This window comes from Haliotis rubra, unplaced genomic scaffold (assembly GCF_003918875.1).
Source record: "Haliotis rubra isolate DU_JTF1 unplaced genomic scaffold, ASM391887v1 Scf620, whole genome shotgun sequence".
Classification (NCBI taxonomy): Eukaryota; Metazoa; Mollusca; class Gastropoda; order Lepetellida; family Haliotidae; genus Haliotis; species Haliotis rubra.
In genome coordinates, this window is record NW_025767325.1 from 467871 (window position 1) to 488686 (window position 20816).

Below are 20816 nucleotides of genomic sequence, written 5' to 3' on the forward strand. Positions count from 1 at the left end.
CGCCGTGAGCAGGCAATGTGCCTGGACATGAGCGCCATATAAGCGGACTATTACTATTACTATTCTTTGGACACTTGTCTGCCAATAATCATATATTATTTCCTTCTATGTAAGTCAGTGAAACAGGACTGGTCTCTGAATGTGTGACCAGACTGAGTGACTCAGTGTGGTGATTGACTGCTCATGATATTTTATACTGTTCCTAGTTACAGATGGTACCAATTTAAATTTAATATTGCAATCGTGACTAGGTATCGTCTTGTGTAAATTATTAGTGTCCTTGAATCTAAATTAAATATATATTCGTTGTAGGATGAACTAATGAATGTAACTAATATTTTCTCATTTTAATTTGATGCTTGAGCTGCTTTTATGTTATTGACCTGGTACAGATGGTGACTTGATTACCCACAGGACACAATAATTTGCAAGAGTATTGCTGACTAGTGCTAAGGAACATTCACTACATTGTATGGTATTGTACCCCAGACAAGTTAAAAAGAAACACCACATGGAAAGGCTATGTGTGGCACTATCCAAACGTGAAAATCCGGGTTAGAAGTGATCTTCAGTAACCCATGCTTGTCGTAAGAGGCAGGATCGGGTGGGGTGGTCAGGCTAACGGGATTGGGTGGTCAGGCTCGCTGACTTGGTTGAAACATGTCATCGAATCCCAATTGCGCAGATCGATGCTCATGCTGTTGATCACTGGATTGTCTGGTCCAGACTCGATTGAGTGTGGCTTAAAACTAAACTCACTCATTCACTGTGGCAGTATCCACCAGCCATGACAGATATGTTGTCATACAAAATATTGGTCTTTCTTTAACTTTTTGTGAGTGGTGTATAGAGAGATGTTAAGAGAGTATAAAGTGTTTGACATGATGGTTCTTGTCATATTGCCTAGTGATGATAATCACTTAATGTTTGAGTTGGTGCTCATGCCAAACTGTGGCCTAGCATTACATCATCGTATTCCAATTTCATAGATCGATTTTTCATTGTGTCAGCAACTTGAATTTCTGGTCCAGACTCAGTTAAACAGCTACCTCATCACTGAGTAAAACATAAAACAACACACAAACTTGTAAATTAGGGTTTATATAAGTGGAAAAACCCCAGATGAGATAATATATATTTTTATTTCAAAATAAAACTGCTAAAGCACCTAGGTTAAAAAACAACATAAATCTACATGCAGTTTCTAAAAAAGATTGAAACTGAAAGTTAATTCAAAAACATATAAACTAAATATTTTGTAATGCATTATATTTTGTGTGAATATTGTGCCAAGTGAGGCATATTTTCATATGGGGACATATGGAGATTATTAATCCGTTTGCTGCCCAGATCGAGGATAAATGTTTGTAAATATGTGTTAAATATGGAGGATGGAGTTTCTTCTACCATGAAGCCTCGCCGGTGATGCAGGGTATTATAAAGTGAGTGAGTGAGTTTAGTTTTACGCCGCTTTTAGCAATATTCCAGCAATATCAAGGTAGGGGACACCAGAAATGGGCCTCACACATTGTGCCCATGTGGGGAATCGAACCCGGGTCTTTGGCGTGACCAGCGAACACATTAACCACTAAGCTACCCCACAGCATTATAAAGAATGAGGTTACCTAAGTGGATTATCTTCTGCTGAACAATGTTGTCTTCTGATGAGAATAATTCAGACCGCCGCCATATAGCCGGAATATTGCTGAGTGCGGCGTAAAACTAAACTCATTCTGATGAGAATCCGCTGAGTGCTCTGTAGTGCTGGTATTGGCATACAACAAGCATCACGATACTAAAATTGTAGTCACGACGATATATTGTCAAAGTATTGTGCACTTAAGCTGCGATATGATACGAAACCCGATAGAAGGGTGGCGATACGATACGTATAACGATACTAAAACCTGTTATGCTGAGACCAACTATAAAACACCTTAAGATCAAAACAAAATCAATTTAAAACTTTTTCGTCAAATTCCGCAAGCGTGGTTCCATGTTAATGATTAATTTTATACACAGACTTTGTGAATGTTAAGAACATACGAGCGCTATGTCTGACACAATTCTTGACGCAAGAATTTCCGAGAAAACGTTTACTTATAAAGGGAAAATAAGTAAGCACATATTTTAATCATCAAACAAAAATAAGTCTTTTTTTTCTTGACAGATATCACGATTCGGGAATAGTCAAAGTTAAACATCGTGTATCGAGGCATATTTGCAGTATCGTATCGGGATATACGACAATGTAAAACTTTGTTTCGATTCACTGTATCGGCGGCTCATGGATCGATGCATCGATGCGTATCGATGAATCGTCACACCACTAGTGCTTTGTAGGCTGCTTCCGATGTATAATGTGGAATGTTGATGGACACCTGATGTGATAAGAAAACATCTCCTCCTTGTAATACCCTCTCCCCCCTTAACCAGATCTACCGCCTCCGTGGTGTAGTGGTTAGAGCGTCCGCCCGGAGAGCGGAAGGTCGTGGGTTCGATCCCCGACCGCGTCATACCAAAAGACGTTAAAATATGGTACTTGTTGGTCCCTGTCTGGCGCTCGGCATTAATGGGTACAACAAGGATTGGTCGGCTCGGAGTCAGTATAATGTGTCTGAGTGGGGTATTCATGCATGCACGTCGTCATATGAGCGAAATATTCTCAAGCACGACGTAAAACCCAATTTCACCTCACCTCACCTTAACCAGATCTGAATGCTGTCAATGTCAATGCTGATAAGGGCACCCTATGACTGCATTTGGTCAAGTGAATACATTCTTGGCAAAACATGTTTTGGGTAAAAAACTTAATCCATTTTAGACACATCTGTAGCAAGAAATCAAAATACAAGGAAACTTTATTTGTCTATGTTATAAAGTAGTTGATGAGGTATAATGCACAAAAAGAGTAAATACAGATATTTTTACATCTGTCTTTAATAATCTGAACAAGTACTTCATGTATCATGGCCTTGGGAACAGCCGCCATGATTTTCTTTAACTATCCTCTATTCAGTATGAAGACCATATGCCAAAATATAAGTATTATGGAGGCAATATTCATCATTTTATACACTTTAATAAATGCTCACTTTTTTTGTACGAATGCTAAATAAATAGGCATCATTATTTTATATTTCTTTAGTATTGTTTGTGGCAAAATTGTCACAAACTGACATTTAAAAAGATATTTTTGGTCTTTTCAAATGTAAGCGATGCATATCTTTGGTAGATATGTAATTCTTATAGCATCAAATGTCACATATATATTTAAAAATAAATTCATGCTATATATTCCTCGATCACACAAAGGACAGTTTATCTGGTGGATAAAAGTAGCAGGTGTTCGAATGTAAGAGTAGGAACAATATATGTGTAATTAGTATTCCTAAAATAATTATGTATGACAAGTTGCCATGGTGACGAATTCAAATCAGCTGACAGGTTCAGCTTGCCCCAGTCTTGCAGTCATCTCTCATCCCCTTCACATAGTTAATGATAACTGGAATTATAGTGGAAAGAAAACACATGGATCATATTGAAACAAGAACTTGCCGAAAAATATATAATTAAAACATTTATAACAAAACAGAACCAGAATTTGTTGCTGTGGAACTGTTCTAACCCGAAGGTATGACATACATAGGTTGCTGCAGACCTGATTTAACCTTTAATCCACATGGTATGACCTGCATGGGTTTCCGAGGACCTACTTTAACCTTGTATTTCATTAATATTGTTATGACCAGCATTGGTTTCTCTGGACTGTATGACTTGGGCCTAGATTTTCGAAGCTCTCTTAGCGCTAAGATAGTCTTAAGTGCCATACATTGACATTGACTTACGACTACCTTAGCGCTAAGAGAGCTTCGATAATCAAGGCCCAGTATGATTGCTGAGAACTATAACCTTAAATCCGTCGGTATGACAGCATAGGCTGCTGTGGACCTACTCTAACTTTGAATCTCTATGGTGTGACCAAGCATAGGTTCCCTGGACCTACCCTAATCCAGAATCCTGATGTATGACAAGAATATGTTGCTGTGTGTTTGTTCTCACATGGAATCCTAACTAAAACCCCTAGCCTATAAAACACCAGAACGCCATGAGCGCTATAACTTACATTGCTGCACTGGGTGGAAACTCTCTTTCATTTCTGGTGGGAAGTTCTTCTTCACGCCTTGAACCACGTACCTTGAAAAGGAATAACCAGTGATTATACGTACATACATACATACTAACATTTGTAAAGCGCCGATATCCAGCTCAGCTGCTCAAATGCGCTTTGTTTTTCCCTCAATCACTGGATGTCAATATCAATCTCAACTCCCTGGGGACCATATAAAGTTCTGCTTGATTTGTTTTGGCACATATGAAGTCATCATTGGTGGACACTTCAAAATCGTGAGAGGTACACTTAAAATACAAAATTAATTAATTCGTGAAACAATTCTAATAATATTGGTGAAATATATCTTCACATAATTGGTTTCACATGATTGTCATGCTTAAAAATAATATAAGGGTGAGTGGATGATCCACGAATGCGCAGATGAAAGGAAATCATGATTTCGCGGAGTTAAAGCAATGGCACTGCGTCACAATGGCGTCAGATTTGAGGACTACGCTACTGATTATTTGTTTGGATTGTTTTCCGTTGACTCACTTGGTCACAATCTGCACGTGGTAGTTCCTGAACTTGAGGACGGACTGGACCAGGTTGTTGTAGGCTTGCTGCAGGTCAGTGTTGCTGCTGGATTCAACTGTATACACACAAGTTTACATATTTGTACAAACATCTTGAAGCATTACAGTGAATATTAGTCATATATATCCGAAACAGTATATTTACTGATAATTTTCAAATTCAGGACGGTCGTCATAAAACTTAGAAAAAAATTGACAACATTAAAATAATATCTGAAGTGTATTTTAATGGTATGAAACATCATTGCAAGATTCTACCCAAATATTGTGTTATACATGCCCGTATTTCCAAAGGCGTGAACAATATTTTAGTTGTGCCAGCTCCTTGTGAGAGGTTGGTTGGTTGGTTTGTTGTTTAACGGACCATTAGCAATATTCCAGCTATATGGCAGCGGTCTGTAAATAATCGAGTCTGGTAAAGACAATTTATAGCTAAAATACATGGAATTATCATGAAACGGACCTCCCATATCAGAAATTTGTGGGCCGCTGCAAATGATATTGGACCGCTGCAAATGATATTGGACCGCTCAACCTTAACGACGGGCCACTATCAGTTCTGTTGTCAAGTGAAGTCATACTAGTGGGTGCGTGGGCTTACGGTTCATTCGACATTAATTGGCTTTCGACTGGCAGATATTCTGGGTCAAACAAGTCAAAGCAACCCGATTTCCCGCTTTAAATAGCGCTAATACTGGCTTTCTTGTTGGTGCTAACCTTAACACTATTAAGGCTGTTGATGGACCATGTTGCAGGCTATGGTCTTGTCAAAGGCCAAGGTCGAATATCGTCACTTTCTGACGTCACTTGAATTGTTCGATGATGTAATTGCATTCGGGCAGTCAACCCCGTCAGAAGTTGATTTGGGTAAACTCACAGTCAAATTCCTTCATTGTTCCCTTTTCTTTTCAACACAAATTCCATGTATTTTAGCAATAATAACGGTAATGCTATTTTTGAGGGCATTATCATTTGCAGAAGCCCTCGGTCTTTTTCAACTGAATGGAAAGACCTCGGGCTTCTGCAAATGTTAATGCCCTAAAAATTAGCATTACCCTTATGATAGTGATCAACAGCATGAGCATCGATCTACGCAATTGGGATACGATGACATGAGTGAAACTAGTCAGGAGCCTGGTGGGAGTCCGTCATGTGTTTGAGGCAATGTTAAACTGCAGATGGTTCTTCAGTGGGCTAGCTCTCTGAAACCGGAACAAACCAACAAACAGCCTTCTCTCAGCCTGCATATGCATACATTATCTTGATAACGGACACCAGGTGCCATCACTGATTGTCAGTGACCAATTCATATTATCATCACAGCCAATTATTGCTTTACACAAAACAGGATTTGTTTTTGAGGATAGTCAAGACTGGGTATTCTTCTGCTGCGATTCTGTATTGAACAAGGTGCTATTCCGCACTTCAACTAGTCACACTCCTATAATCTTGCTCTTAAATGTTTCTATTTTCAACAAGCCTCTCTGTAACATCAACAACATCTCGTCTTGAAAACTGAAAAGGGGCGGTGGGGTAGCCTAGCGGTTAAAGCATTTGCTTATCACGCCGAAGATCCAGGTTCGATTCCCCACATGTGTACAATGTGTGAAGCCCATTTCTGGTGTCCCTTGCTGTGATATTGCTGGAATTTTGCTAAAAGCGCGAAAACCTAACTCACTCACTCACTCAAATGAAAGGACTTACCGACTGATTTCAACTGTTTGGGCCTCTTGCGCAAATCCCGTATGAGGCGCCCGTGTTTGGGTACCATATAGGTAATAATCTCCTCAGTATATGCATGCCTCTCTGTAACATCAACAACCAACCCTTTAACATGTATACTCCTCAGAGGAGATTGATACGATGTGCCGTTGAGATTGACATCCAATGATCGAGGGAAAAAATACCAGCGCCTTGAGCATGCACTAGTTGCCTGGATATGTGCGCTATATAAATTCCCTATAATAATAATAACATATATTTTCCCTGTTATTTCTTTACTTCGAACAATTACTTTTAAATAGTACTGTTTATTTAGGCCAAGTTCAGATCATGATAATCGGAAAACATAGCAATATGCAGTTTGAATAGAACTATAACTATGACGGAATAAGTGTTACAAGCTCTGGAAATGAAAATTATCTTTAAATAAGGATCCCAGTTCGAAACCAAAACAAGTGATGCAGGTGAAACCAACGAGCATGGTATGGTGCTCATAACCAAGAAACAAAACCGACCCAACCAGATCATGGCTTTCCAAGGGACGCAACTCTGGAATCATTCAGAAGTGATATACATTGGGAAGAGCGTTATCGTTATAGATTGAATTTAAGACACCCAATAAGATCTCATATCGGGACGGTGGTTTCACACGATAAAAGAAATTAATACAGGCCCAGTCAAAAGATTTATTAAGTAAACGGTTCGATTCCCCAAATGGGTATAATGTGTGAAGCCTATTTCTGGTGTCCCCCGTCGTGATATTGCTAGAATATTACTAAAAGCGGCGTAAACCACACTTACTCACCCACTCACTTACGATGCATCCCAAACCCAGTGGCTCTTTCCAGTACTACCAGAAATCCACCTACATAGAGGGCATTGAGCCCAAATGCATCGTGGTATTGCTTCCTCAGATGTAGCAGGATCCGCTGAATATGGGTTCAGATATGGACAAACTTGGCACTTCTACAAAGTGTTAAGCTGACGCAATAAAGGACGCTCCGTTCTATGACTGAAGCGGTTAAATATTTGTTACCTTATATATATTTCTTTTTTACCCATGTGTCTATTTGCATCCATGGAGATATATTTGTGTAGCTTCAACAGATATATAAAGGGAAATAACTCACTCTCCTCGTGTTCTATTCCTAGCAGAGCGTCGAGAGCCTTGAGTATTGGCGATTGTCCAGCGTTGGCACCTTTGGCCTGAAACAAGAGACAGTTGAATCATTTGTTTGTCGACTGACATGTTTGTATGTTATAACAACATATATTCAACATTATACAGCAACATTAATGTCTAATCGTGTGGATTTATTCAACGTTATTATAGCAGGGTAGTAGTGAAGCTTCTTTACAATATGGTTCTGTCTGGAGGAGTGAGTAATTATAGTTTTACGCCGCTTTTAGCAATATTTCACGACGGGGGACACCAGAAATAGGCTTCACATATTGTACCCATGTGGAGAATCGAACCCGTGTCATTAGCGTTACGAGCGGACGCTTTAACTATAAGGATACCCGACCGCCCCTCTCTCTGAAGGAAGTACAATCTAAATACATGTATATGATTTATTGTCATGAAACCTATTCTCAATGAGTGAAATTGATCAATAGCTAAGATTCAGGTTGATATCGCATAGTCTATTCTCCATCTAAGTAAGACACCACGTGCCGAGACAGTTTGCGGCCAAAGCGAAAATGCTTTCCTTTTCACACTGGTGCTGTTACATTAGCTTGGAATCTGAATACCCTGAACCATACATTGTTACAAGACAAAATAACCGGATTAACTGCATTTGAAAACCAAAATGAAAATGACAAAAAATCCAATATCACCTCCTTAGTTTTATGAATGTGCAAATTGCGAACCTTTCCAGGCAGTAATTCAGAAATCCCTGTGCTGATTCCAGAGTAAACAAAGTCAGACAATACATTCATATCCCAGTGTACAATTAAAATAGGACTGTTCCAGAAACTATTAAAAAAAGAATTGGATCTTATATTTTTCATTGATATTTGTATGCTTGAACATACAGAAACAAGTATTCTTGAACATATTAAATGGTCGGTCTTCTACACCACACTTAATAAGGGGCGGTTGGGTAGCCTAGTGGTTAAGGCGTTCGCTCGTCACGCTGAAGACCCGGGTTCGATTCCCCACATGGGCACAATGTGTGAAGCCCATTTCTGGTGTCCAATGTCGTGATAATGCTGGAATATTGCTAAAAGCGGCGTAAAACTAAACTCGCTCACTCTCTCACCTTAATCGGCTCGTCTTTAACACCTTCAAAAATAAGGCCTTCATGCAACCCCAGTTCCCCGTACCTGAAACCAAGAACAGAAGACTATTGTCCAATGGGAAATCTCAATTTGATCATGTGGTGTGAATATATATAAATAACTGTACTGCAGTCAAAACATGTGAATAACAGTGTGCTGCATGTGCAAATCGTTGTAAAACGTTATTTAGATGTAAACTATTGAACATTTGAATGCATTTTGTCGGGATGGGACGATGCACGATCACATTAAACGTCGATTGTTTTGGGGAGACCAACCTTGTATATTCGGATCAGGTACCAACGCAACCTATTATCAAGGAAATGCGCAAATGCTTCCGTCATGTGGTGTAGTATTGTATTATAACTGTTTCACTTCACCTTATATATCCCTTGTCCAGATGTCAAAATTATTATATCTGTCTTTCACTGTATGAAATACTTTCAACTATACACGATAGCAATGTCATTGGTTGTGCTTTAGGCGTAGTAAAGGTTTGTTGGTTTGTTGTTGTTTAACGCCGCACTCCAATATTCCAGCTATATGGCGGCGGTCTGTAAATAATCGAGTCTGGGCCAGACAATCAAGTGATCAACAGCATGGACATTGATCTACACAAATGGGATACGATGACATGTGTCAACCAAGTCAGCGAGTCTGACCACCCGATCCCGTTAGTCGCCTCTTACGACAAACATGGGATACTGAAGACCAATTCTAACCCGGATCTTCACAGGTAAGGCGTCGTTATGAGTGAGTGAGGTTTTACGCCGCTTTTAGCAATATTCTAGCAATATCACGGCGGGGGACAGGCCTCGTAATGAACTTACCCGCCGTAGAAAACCGTCATTTTCGGGAAAAAGCCTTCTACTGATAGGTTTTCTGAAATTTAAGAGATTATTTTTGATAAAGATTCATTGCCCCATATATAACGAAATGATAATAATCACAGTGAATGTCGGTATATATACTATTATCAACGTAGTAACATTCCACTTTGGGATTTTGGGGATCCAACTTGTGTGATGTACGGATTTACAAAATGATTATTCCATTCAGAAAGTGTTATGAATTTAGTTCAGACACGCCAATTTGATGCAAGCCCTTGTCACGATGTGCATGTAAACATGGTCCGGTAAAATACACAGTTTCCAGCTGTTTAGTGGGTGTGTCATTCCCTGTGCAACAGTTTTTCACCTGTCATACATTTTACCTGTAGATTTCAATAAGGAGACTGGATGTGCTATATTTAGACTTGCGATATATTTAGACAGTTCTAGAGGCTGCCACCGTGTTCTGACCCACAGAATATTGTAGAAACATCTGCCTTAGTGTAGAATTTTCTAGCATCTTATTCTTGCCTTCATAAGTGGAACTGGCTATGGAACCTACCTAGCCCTAGTTGCAAGTTGGATCACTGATGTTGACAAGTCAATATTACGGCCATTGTCTATATTGCTACAACCACTACTCTTGTATTATAATGCCTCTGAATGTGTACTGCCACACTAATATGTACTGGCATAGTGATACCTTAGTATTCATTTGTATTCATTTAAGAACTAATTTTGGCATAAGTTGTTAATTACAGCACATTTATTTGTTAATAACAAGTGTCAGGTGACCATCCCGTGGGTCAGACACGGAGGCTATATATAGACATTTACCGTGAAACCGTTTCATCGTTTTCTGCATGTTGAGGACAGCGTCTGATATTTCGTCAAGGGACCTGGCGATCTTTTCTTCATCATTTTCGTCGGTTCCATCTAGGACGTTCTGGAACGCCTGGTAAATGTCATAAAACACGACAGTCAGTTTCTTGGAGTGAATGAGTGAGTGAGTGAGTGAGGAGTCTGGTTTGGAAAGTGTTTCAGTTATGTCACCGTCATGGGGCTTATGGTAGCCTAATGGTTAAAGCGGCCTCCCGTCACACTGAAGACCTGGTTTCGATTTCTCACATGGGTACAATGTGTGATGCCCATTTCTGGTGTCCCCCGCCGTGATATTGCTGGAATGTTGCTAAAAGCGGCGTAAAACCACACTCACTCACTCACTCCTAGCGCCACGTAGGAGTAAAACCCTAGCGATGCAGGTCCTAGACATGTCCCACTTGGGGAAACCAACCAGCATGTAGGGTGCTAACAAACCTGGAAATATACTCGGGGAGAACCGGGATTCCAACCCACGATCAAATGTTTCAGGCCTTAGACGACAGACAGTCCCATGCTCCCGTCAGTAGAGGGTTGATACAGTGACCCTTTGTTTGACCCAGTGACCAATTTTCTCTTTGTTGCGCAAACCCTATTTGCGCTACAATTTGCCTGTGAGTGACCCAACACAAGCATTCCCTACACTATCAATGTAACTGAAACGAAACTGTCAACAAATAATTAAAACAAATACCCGGTACATGTAGACGTGATACTGTTATCGCTTATGCATGCTAAATTTGAGTACCTTGCCGTTAGTCCTGTGTATTAACCTACACACGATTATCAATTTATAGGGGCGGTGGGGTGGCCTAGCGGATAAAGCGTTCGCTCGTCACGTCGAAGGCCCAGAAAAAGGTGTGTCACCTTACAATAGTGACATGAAAATCCAAGTCTCTCCAAACATTTAATATTTGGTCCCTGACTACACGAAAAGAGGGGCATGGGGTAGCCTAGTGGTTAAAGTGTCCGCTAGTGACACCAAAGATCGGGGTTCGATTTCCCACATGGGTACAATGTATGAAACCCATTTCTGTACCCCGCCGTGATATTGCTGAAATATTGTTGAAGCGGCGTAAAACCCAACTCACTCACTATTATTTTATGTTTACACTTATCTAAATTGTACTCTGCTCGGACACTTGCCTCCTCTGTGTAGCAAACACGTTATACCGGGTGTGCCTTGCCACACACTATGGTAATGACCTGAACGGTCGGTGGGTTCAAGTGTACACAGGCTTCAAATGTCTAATTCGTACCACGACATGAATTTCTTTCACCTGATGTTGTTTGCTGTACATAGCTCGGCGTCCATTCCACCCTGTCTTCTCTAGCAAAATCCTTTTTTCACAATGGAAAAACGTACACTGCGCTACACAAACATTAGTCCGACCTCGATTTGCGCGTTATTGAACGTGGGACAAGCTAAAAATAAATGTTTCATCTTGACAAAGTCGACCAGGGTTTCGGGGAGCAGAGTTTGTAAATCTCCGATTATGTGCTTCAACTAACATCTCTATGAATCAGCCTTTTGTCTCTCTGTAAAGAGAGTTTATTGATAATGAAAAAGGATACACTTTATTTAATAAACGCGATAAAATAGAGCACTGGATGGGTAAAGTGGTCTGTTGAAACACTAAGCCAGTATTACCTGATACCTAATCACTGGGTGCATGTGGCAAATATGTACAGCACCAATAACCAGACACAGATGATTCGGGCTGCACGGTATTACCGGTATAAAGAATTATAAATAAAGACTTGTTGAAAGTTTTTATATAGTATTAAAGCGTAGGGCTAGCAATTTTGGGAAAGGACTAGTGACATACAAAATCCACTAGCCCGCAGGGCCAGTTAAATTTTTTAGTGAGAGTCGATCCCTGCTGGTTTAAAATAAAAACAGAAGAATGTTCTGCGTTTTCCTTTTTTCACTTTGAAAGAAGCTATACAATGCACAATGTTTACTCACATATACTGTGATTCAATTTGAAGGTAAAAGAATATTACCAAGTGGACAGATCTCAATAATTGTTCTTTCATAAATAAATTGCAATACATATTGCAATACAGAAGAGTGCATCCCAATATATCGCAATACCAAATTTGGGGCAATACACAGCCCTACAGATGATAAACGCATTTCAGCTTATATATACCTTGGGCACTATATCAGACACAGATGGTAAACGCATGTCAGCTTAATACCTTGGACACTATATCAGGCACAGAGATGATAAACACATGTCAGCTTAATACCTTGGACACTATATCAGACACAGATGATAAACACATGTCAGCTTAATACCTTGGACACTATATCAGACACAGAGATGATAAACACATGTCAGCTTAATACCTTGCACACTATATCAGACACAGATGATAAACACATGTCAGCTTAATACCTTGGACACTATATCAGACACAGAGATGATAAACACATGTCAGCTTAATACCTTGGACACTATATCAGACACAGAGATGATAAACACATGTCAGCTTTATACCTTGGACACTATCTCAGACACAGATGATAAACACACGTAAACGTAATACCTTGGACACTATATCAGACACAGATGATAAACACATGCAAACTTAATACCTTGGACACTATATCAGACACAGAGATGATAAACACATGTCAGCTTAATACCTTGCACACTATATCAGACACAGATGATAAACACATGTCAGCTTAATACCTTGGACACTATATCAGACACAGAGATGATAAACACATGTCAGCTTAATACCTTGGACACTATCTCAGACACAGATGATAAACACACGTAAACTTAATACCTTGGACACTATATCAGACACAGATGATAAACACATGCAACTTAATACCTTGGACACTATATCAGACACAGAGATGATAAACACATGTCAGCTTAATACCTTGCACACTATATCAGACACAGATGATAAACACACGTAAACGTAATACCTTGGACACTATATCAGACACAGAGATGATAAACACATGTCAGCTTAATACCTTGGACACTATCTCAGACACAGATGATAAACACATGTCAGCTTAATACCTTGGACACTATATCAGACACACAGATGATAAACACATGTCAGCTTAATACCTTGGACACTATATCAGACACAGATGATGAACACATGTCAGCTTATTACCTTGGACACTATATCAGACACAGAGATGATAAACACACGTAAATTTAATACCTTGGACTCTATATCAGACAAGGAGATGATAAACACATGTCAGCTTAATACATTGGCACTATATCAGACACAGATGATACACACGTCTGCTTAATACCTTGGACACTATATCAGACACAGATGATAAACACATGTCAGCTTAATACCTTGGACATTATATCAGACACAGATGATATACACACGTCAGCTTAATACCTTGGACACTATATCAGACACAGATGATAAACACATGTCAGCTTAATACCTTGGACACTATATCAGACACAGATGATGAACACATGTCAGCTTAATACCTTGGACATTATATCAGACACAGATGATAAACACATGTCAGATTAATACCTTGGACACTATATCGGACACAGATGATAAACACATATCAGATTAATACCTTGGTCTGTACAGACCTGACGGAATATACCTTCGTCCTCAACGACATATCGAGTTAAAAGTGTTTGCCAATGTTCATTGTTTTCCTTTCACGGTGGATGCTCATGTTGTTGATCACTGTATTGTCTGGTCCAGACTCGATTATTTACAGACCGCCGCCATATAGCTGGAATATTGCTGAGTGCGGCGTGCACCTAAACTCACTCACTCACTCCTTTCACGGAGACGTCGAGACTAGCACAGTGTCTCATATATATTGCCGATACGACGTTCCATGTCTCCTTAATCACCCTACCTGCATTGCATCTGCAAAGTCCTGCTCGACTCTTAACCCCACGGCGAAGAACCACAGCCATTCCGACCCTCCCATCATGTCGATAATGGCGGCGAGGTTCCTGCAAATGAAACATAGATTTCAACAATGCTATTCAAACTAGCTACTCACAGAAAGGCTATTCATGTCAGATCATAACTGGCTACTGGGCGGAGCCGAATACCTCCATTTTGAGTGAAACAGTGAGGTTAGTTGTCCGCCGCTTTTAACAATATTCCAGCAACGTCACGTGGGGAATCGAACCCGGGTCCCCAGCGTGACGAGCGAAAGCTTTAACCACTAGGCTACCCCACAGCCACCCTCCACTTTGAAACGTACTTGTCATGTTAGCTTAAATAAATATTTTTACTAAAACGTTTGCCCAAACAAACGCAACCTGTGTTCGGTATCTGATATTAAAATGTGCTCCCTTTTCAACACAAGCAGCGTCAAACCACCCATCACCATATGGTAACTATACACTATACAACGATACAACTGGTAATATGTTGTTGCGTTTTGCAAAGTCATTAAATCCGTCAAATTTCTTCCTCACACACACACACACACACGCACGCACGCACGCACGCACGCACGCACGCACACACACACACACACACACACACACACACACGTACGTATTGTCATTTCACGTGTAACAGCTGCAGATGAGAAAGAAGAGGTAACTTTCAAAAGGAAACGAAGAATTCACTTACTCGATAACAGCAGGCCTGAAACAGATCATTTGGTTATAATGAGTGATGACGAGTGTGGGTGAAAACCCCTTGCTTACAACTACATGATAATGATAAATTGCACATCGGCACCAGTCGCCGCTTTCCGTGAGAAGGCATAATATTCTTGAAGGACACGAGCACTCGAATCTCGACTCGTGATACGAATGATATATGAAAGGAGAAATTCTGGTTTTAATAGGCATAACCATTCTGGGTTTCAAAAATTACATATTAAGTTTAATTCCTTTAATAATTCATGAATTAGTCGTTAGCCGCACATTATGTCTGTTCGTTGTTTAACGCCGCACTAAGCAATATTCCAGCTATATGACGGCGGTCTGTATATAATCGAGTCTGGACCAGACAATCCAGTGAATAACATCATGTGCATCGATCTGCGCAATTGGGATACGATAACATGTGTCAACCAAGTCAGTGAGCCTGACCGCCTCTTTCGTCGCCTCTTACGACATGCATGGGTTACTGAAGACCAATTCTAATCCCGATCTTCACCGGTGCGCACATTAATGAAAATACGATTGAATACAATCCAATTACAAAGTAAAGCAATATCTCACGCATTCGGATCCTTCAGTGTGGCATTTGACAAGTACAGATCGGCGTATGTGATTACCGGTTGGAACCCATGTTTCTCAAACATCCCATATAAGGGAACAGCCAAACATTTGGGCAGGACCTGCAATTGATTATGATTAAACGTATTATTAATTTTGTCCTTACGAAGTAATCATTTATTCTTTGATTTCGTCATCTGTACGAAAGATAGAAAACTTCTGCTCTGTACTTATATATGTTATGATATATATGACGATATTGCTGGCGTCATTGCATGATTTAGACATTGTCTCTAAAGGTATGTTGGTATTTAACAGAGGCTGGAAGTATTTGGACATTCTCTACAAGGAGGTGATTCTTGTCTCTAAGATCAAACTTTAATAGGTCACTATTTTCGGGGAAATTTAACCAATACGTTTCAAGATTTAAAGTGAAGATTAATTTGAAATTTAATAATTATTTCAATTATCCAGGCACGCGGTTTCACTCAAGGTACTTATAACAAAATCTGAACATTGACTGAAGCATACAGCATACGGTATTCCCTCATCTAACATGCGGCTTATTAATCAGTATATTTATATAATCATGCCGATGCTGATTAACTGGTCTTCATACTCCTAGGTGAGCGGTATGATTTTGAGCTTGTTTGCGAGTGTCTGACCTTTGGGACATCCTGAAGTCCATTCTGCCACAGGTACCCTGATGTCATGACCGCAAGCTGGACATGGGCTAGTCTCTCCTCCTTCATCCCACACAGGCGGTCGATGTCAAGCACAGGCAGCTGCAGTGGGGCAGGTAACAGTTATATATGTGTTACAGATGTTACAATCAGTTTCGTCATACGTCGTCTTCAGCAACATTAACAAGTAGATTTCATACTTGAAAACGATACAAGAACCTGTATGGAAACGTCGTGCCCTAGAATAAAAGAAGTTGTCATCCATATATACTTGTTCTATCTGACTTCCAACTTCTAAAATGCCACTCAAAGAAGTCAAACATTAAAAAAACCATATCAGGGTGGGAAAACCATGATTGGATCTTCGGTGAACCCCGGAAATGTACCTGAAACCAGACGAAAACCCTTTTCACTCATTCACTCACGCACTCACTCACTCACTCACTCACTCACTCACACATAGTGCATCTATGGGAATTCGAACCCGGGTCCTTAGCGGATTCGCTTTACGCACTCGGCTACCCCTCAGTGGGATTTCAAAGAATGATACGCATTTGTACACACTGATATATAGCAGCTCCAAGTCTTCGGTTCCATCAAAGATGTATCGAATTAAGATTCACAGAATTCTGCTCCACATTTTACCGTTAAAAATACGCAAGGGTTTACATTGAACAGCCTTGATGTTACTGAGGTAACACACCCATTTACTCACAAAGCTTCCCTAGCGCTCAACACACGTAACGTGGGTGGGTGTTCTATATAGTTGGTTCACCCAGGCTTACTCGCACCTTTAGAACCTCCTCCCTCATAGTCTTGTTACCGACCAGCTCTGCGAACCGGAGTGCCACATTGTTCCAGGGGTCGAAGTAAGGAGGCAACCGGGTCTGGAAAAGAAAGGAATGATGCCTTTAGGCTTCACTGGCTGATGAAGATTGGAGATTTATGACTGCCTGTGAGTTTAGTTTTACGTCGCTTTTAGCAATATTCACGGCGGGGGACACTAGAAATGAGTTTCACACATTGTACCCAGTATATCATTAGTCATCTGTGGCTAGGTAAAAATACACTGGTTCACTGAAGACTGGGGTAAGAAATCAACTTCCACTCACATGGCCCCAACCATATTTTTGAAATTTTATAATTTTGTGCCGACAGAACAAAATGTATTGTTTTTCACAGAAACGTTTCTGGTAATGAAACATATCACTTTTGTGCAGGTCATAACTGCCATGATGTAGCTGGCGGCATAAAACATCATTCACGTTATGCAGAAACCCAGCCTTAACATTAGTTTGACCTTGAATCATCTCGTGAAATCCCTTTAAATGTTTCGTCCTTGAATCTCGTGAAATCCCTTTAATCGATTAGTCAGTTTCTGATGCAACATTTAATGACGAAATGTTTCCTGGGTAAAGGCGATTTAAAACGCAGATTTAAGACATGTAAGGCAATGAAATAATATCGTTTTACTTTTTAACTTTGATAATAGACAGTGGATATAGTTATGTAGGGATTACATCCTCAAGTGTGTTTAGTCGAAAGAACAAAATGTATTGATTTTTAAAAAGTAATGCCCAAGGTACCCATCAACAGATGTGTGGTGTCCGCTTGTTTCTTTAAGTTTGGAAAGACTTTAGTTTAAAAAATCTATTATTATTTTCAAGAATATATCCAAGTCTAAGTATTCTTTGCGTGCACATTAAGCGCATATACATTAAATGTTTCAGACATAACATCGTTAGTTAACTGACAATCAAACATATGATCAAATCAACTGAGAGGTAGAGATTGTTTTGTCCCACAGTTTATGAAACTTTCCTGGTGATGAAATATATCCAGTTTTGTGTAAATTATAAATGGCTTTCGCCCCCAAAACTGCAATGTGACTTAGTTCAAATGGTAACTAATGTCAGTCATGATGTACCTGGCGGCATAAAACAGCATTCACCTACGCCAACACTTTATGAAAACATGCCATCATTTGATGTGAAGAATTGAAACTGGAACATTTAGACGAATGTAGTTTCACTTACATTTTCGGATCTCGCATGGAGACCGCCTGTTGTTGTATTGTTTTTTCGTTGCTGTTTGTTTGTTTGGTGTTTAACGCCGCAATCAGCAATATCAATCAATCAATCAATCAATCGTTTATTCAGTAGTATGGCCACATGTCCTAGAGTACAATTATAGAGAGAATATATATACTGAACAACATTAGAAACGCACCACCCATATAATACGAAATATCGCCGTCAGACTGAAATGTACTCATGATATCTGAGCATCGTCGGTGCATTTTACTGTTGTGCGTTTCTAATGTTGTTAAGTATATATTCATCATCGATGCTGTAATCATAACAATCTGTGCAAATAATATTAACATTTTCAATATTTTTACTCTTCCTTGCAATTTTTACTTTGAAATCGTGTAGACATATTCTAAATTTGCATGGTACTTGTCGGAGGTTTTTATCTTCAACATGTTATATATAGAATTCTGGCTGTAGAGGGCACATATCCAAAGTCTTGAAATGTGTTAGATTTGTTGAGGTGGAAATTTCATCATCATGTTTGAGCATATAAATGTCGCTTCAGTTGATAAATAAACTATTTTCATTTCCAACGTCCTGGGTAATCTTCCAGCTATATGGCGGCAGCCTGTAAATAATCGAATCTGGATCAGGCAACCCAGTGATCAACAGCATGAGCACCGATTTATGCAATTGTTATGTGATGACGTGTCATCTCTTACAACAAGCATGGGTTGCTTAAGACAAGTCTAATCCAGTATCCACAATGTGCAATCTGGTTGGTTGGTATATCTGTCTTTCACTGTACGAAATACTTTCAACTATACACGATAGCAATGTCATTTGTTGTGCTTTAGGCGTAGTAATGGTTGGTTGGTTGTTGTTTAACGCCGCAGTCCAATATTCCAACTATATGGCGGCGGTCTGTAAATAATCGAGTCTGGACCAGAGAACCAAGTGATCAACAGCATGAGCATCGATCTACGTAATTGGGATACGATGAGACCCGATCCCGTTAGTCGCCTCTTACAAGCATTGGTTGCTGAAGGCCAATTCTAACCCGGATCATCACGGGTACTGTTGTCCTGAAAGCGGTACTGCTTAGTGAAAAGGGATCGCTTCATGTGAATTGTCTGTGCACATGCAGTGCATCAGAGCTGGGCGGCTTTCACCTCGCATTCAACAAATTAGGAACACCGTTACTCCCCGGTATATCACAAACGCTATAGCTACATTAAAAACTTTATCTATTCTCTCAGGAATAATCGAAATTCAGGTATACCATTATTTTTAAACATAAAAACAATGGAAAAATAATTAATTAATATATTTTAATGGAACAATATCTGTATCCGTTTAATTTAATTTCATTTACATTACTAATCATTATTCTTATCAAGGCGCATTCTTCAATGTAGATAGCATGAATAGATATGCATCACAAAACCAGTCTATACATTAGTTTTTGAATGACCTTGAATCTCGTGAAATCCCTTTAATCGTTTCATCAGTTTCTGATGCAAGTTTCAATGATGAAATATGAAAAATTCGGGTCAATTCGATTTGAAACATGTGGATTTCAGACATTAACACAATAAAATTATTATTTTTATCTTTATTATAATGATGTAACTTTAATAATAGACGGTGGATATAATTATGGGATTATATCTTCAAGTGTGTTTAACACTTCTATGCTTAAAAGTATTGTTGATAATCCTTTCTGAGAAGAGTTTTGATTTGAAATGACTGTACTTTATGTTAAAGAAAGACATGTTACACAAGGGGTGAAATTGTCATATCGATATCGCAAACTGGCAGTTTGAATTAACGACGTTTGAACGAGACGTTATGACACGATAGGATATAAGCACATATTCATAACAATCATAGTAACTGCCATCATAGTAACAAGTCTACACAACTTACCAGTGGCTCCTCCAGAACGAACCCAGTCTTCATGGAAATGTCGTATTCGGTCAAATCTAAACGAGCCATTTCCATTCCCGATCTCCCCGCCAGCACATACAGTGGATGTGTGAGATCTAACCTCGCTTAAATAATCCAGGCGAAGGGCTAGCTTCTGGTAATGTGAAAAAACACGCATGAATAGGAAATGACGACACTCGCAAGCCTGTCCGTATAAGTAAACATTGATATATATATATACATGTACCTTCTGCTCTGTTTTTATCACTGGCCCTGATCAGGAATATTATTGATTCTTAAAATAGTTTAGGGGAAAGTAGGACAAGGTGTTTGATGTGTATGGCGTGTTATTTAACGAAAACACACCCGAGAAATGAAGCGGTTGTTACTAAGGCCGAGGTATAATACCGGATAGCGTTATCTTGGGTATGGCGTGAGCCTGTGCACGCACTAGCAGACGTGAAGTGAAGAAGACACGGGCTACATTGTGGTGGTGGTAGTTGGAGAAGGGGGGAGGGGGTTGTTGTG

General features: G+C 39.7%; 1 protein-coding gene across 1 annotated transcript; it reads right to left on the reverse strand.

The window, feature by feature from the left end:
- Nucleotides 1-1357: 1357 nt before the first annotated feature.
- LOC124256245 (myoglobin-like) lies at nucleotides 1358-20443 on the reverse strand. Its single transcript, XM_046690211.1, has 15 exons — nucleotides 20289-20443; nucleotides 17118-17213; nucleotides 16309-16428; nucleotides 15647-15765; nucleotides 15048-15062; nucleotides 14314-14413; nucleotides 10383-10500; nucleotides 9546-9597; nucleotides 8697-8760; nucleotides 7563-7638; nucleotides 6415-6516; nucleotides 4670-4766; nucleotides 4127-4197; nucleotides 2704-3505; nucleotides 1358-2427 (listed from the first exon to the last, which is right to left on the reverse strand). Exons 1-14 carry the CDS (start codon nucleotides 20361-20363, stop codon nucleotides 3450-3452), a joined length of 1161 nt encoding a protein of 386 aa, XP_046546167.1. The 5' UTR covers nucleotides 20364-20443; the 3' UTR covers nucleotides 1358-2427; nucleotides 2704-3449.
- Nucleotides 20444-20816: the final 373 nt, after the last annotated feature.

Excerpts from the sequence above, each read along its gene's own strand:
- LOC124256245 (XM_046690211.1), bottom strand. The coding sequence starts at position 20,363 with ATGGAAATGGCTCGTTTAGATTTGACCGAATACGACATTTCCATGAAG. Across the intron at positions 15,766-16,308 it reads GACTTCAGGATGTCCCAAAG|GTCCTGCCCAAATGTTTGGC; the intron begins GTCAGACACTCG and ends AATCAATTGCAG. Across the intron at positions 7,639-8,696 it reads TTAAAGACGAGCCGATTAAG|GCCAAAGGTGCCAACGCTGG; the intron begins GTGAGAGAGTGA and ends CTCTTGTTTCAG.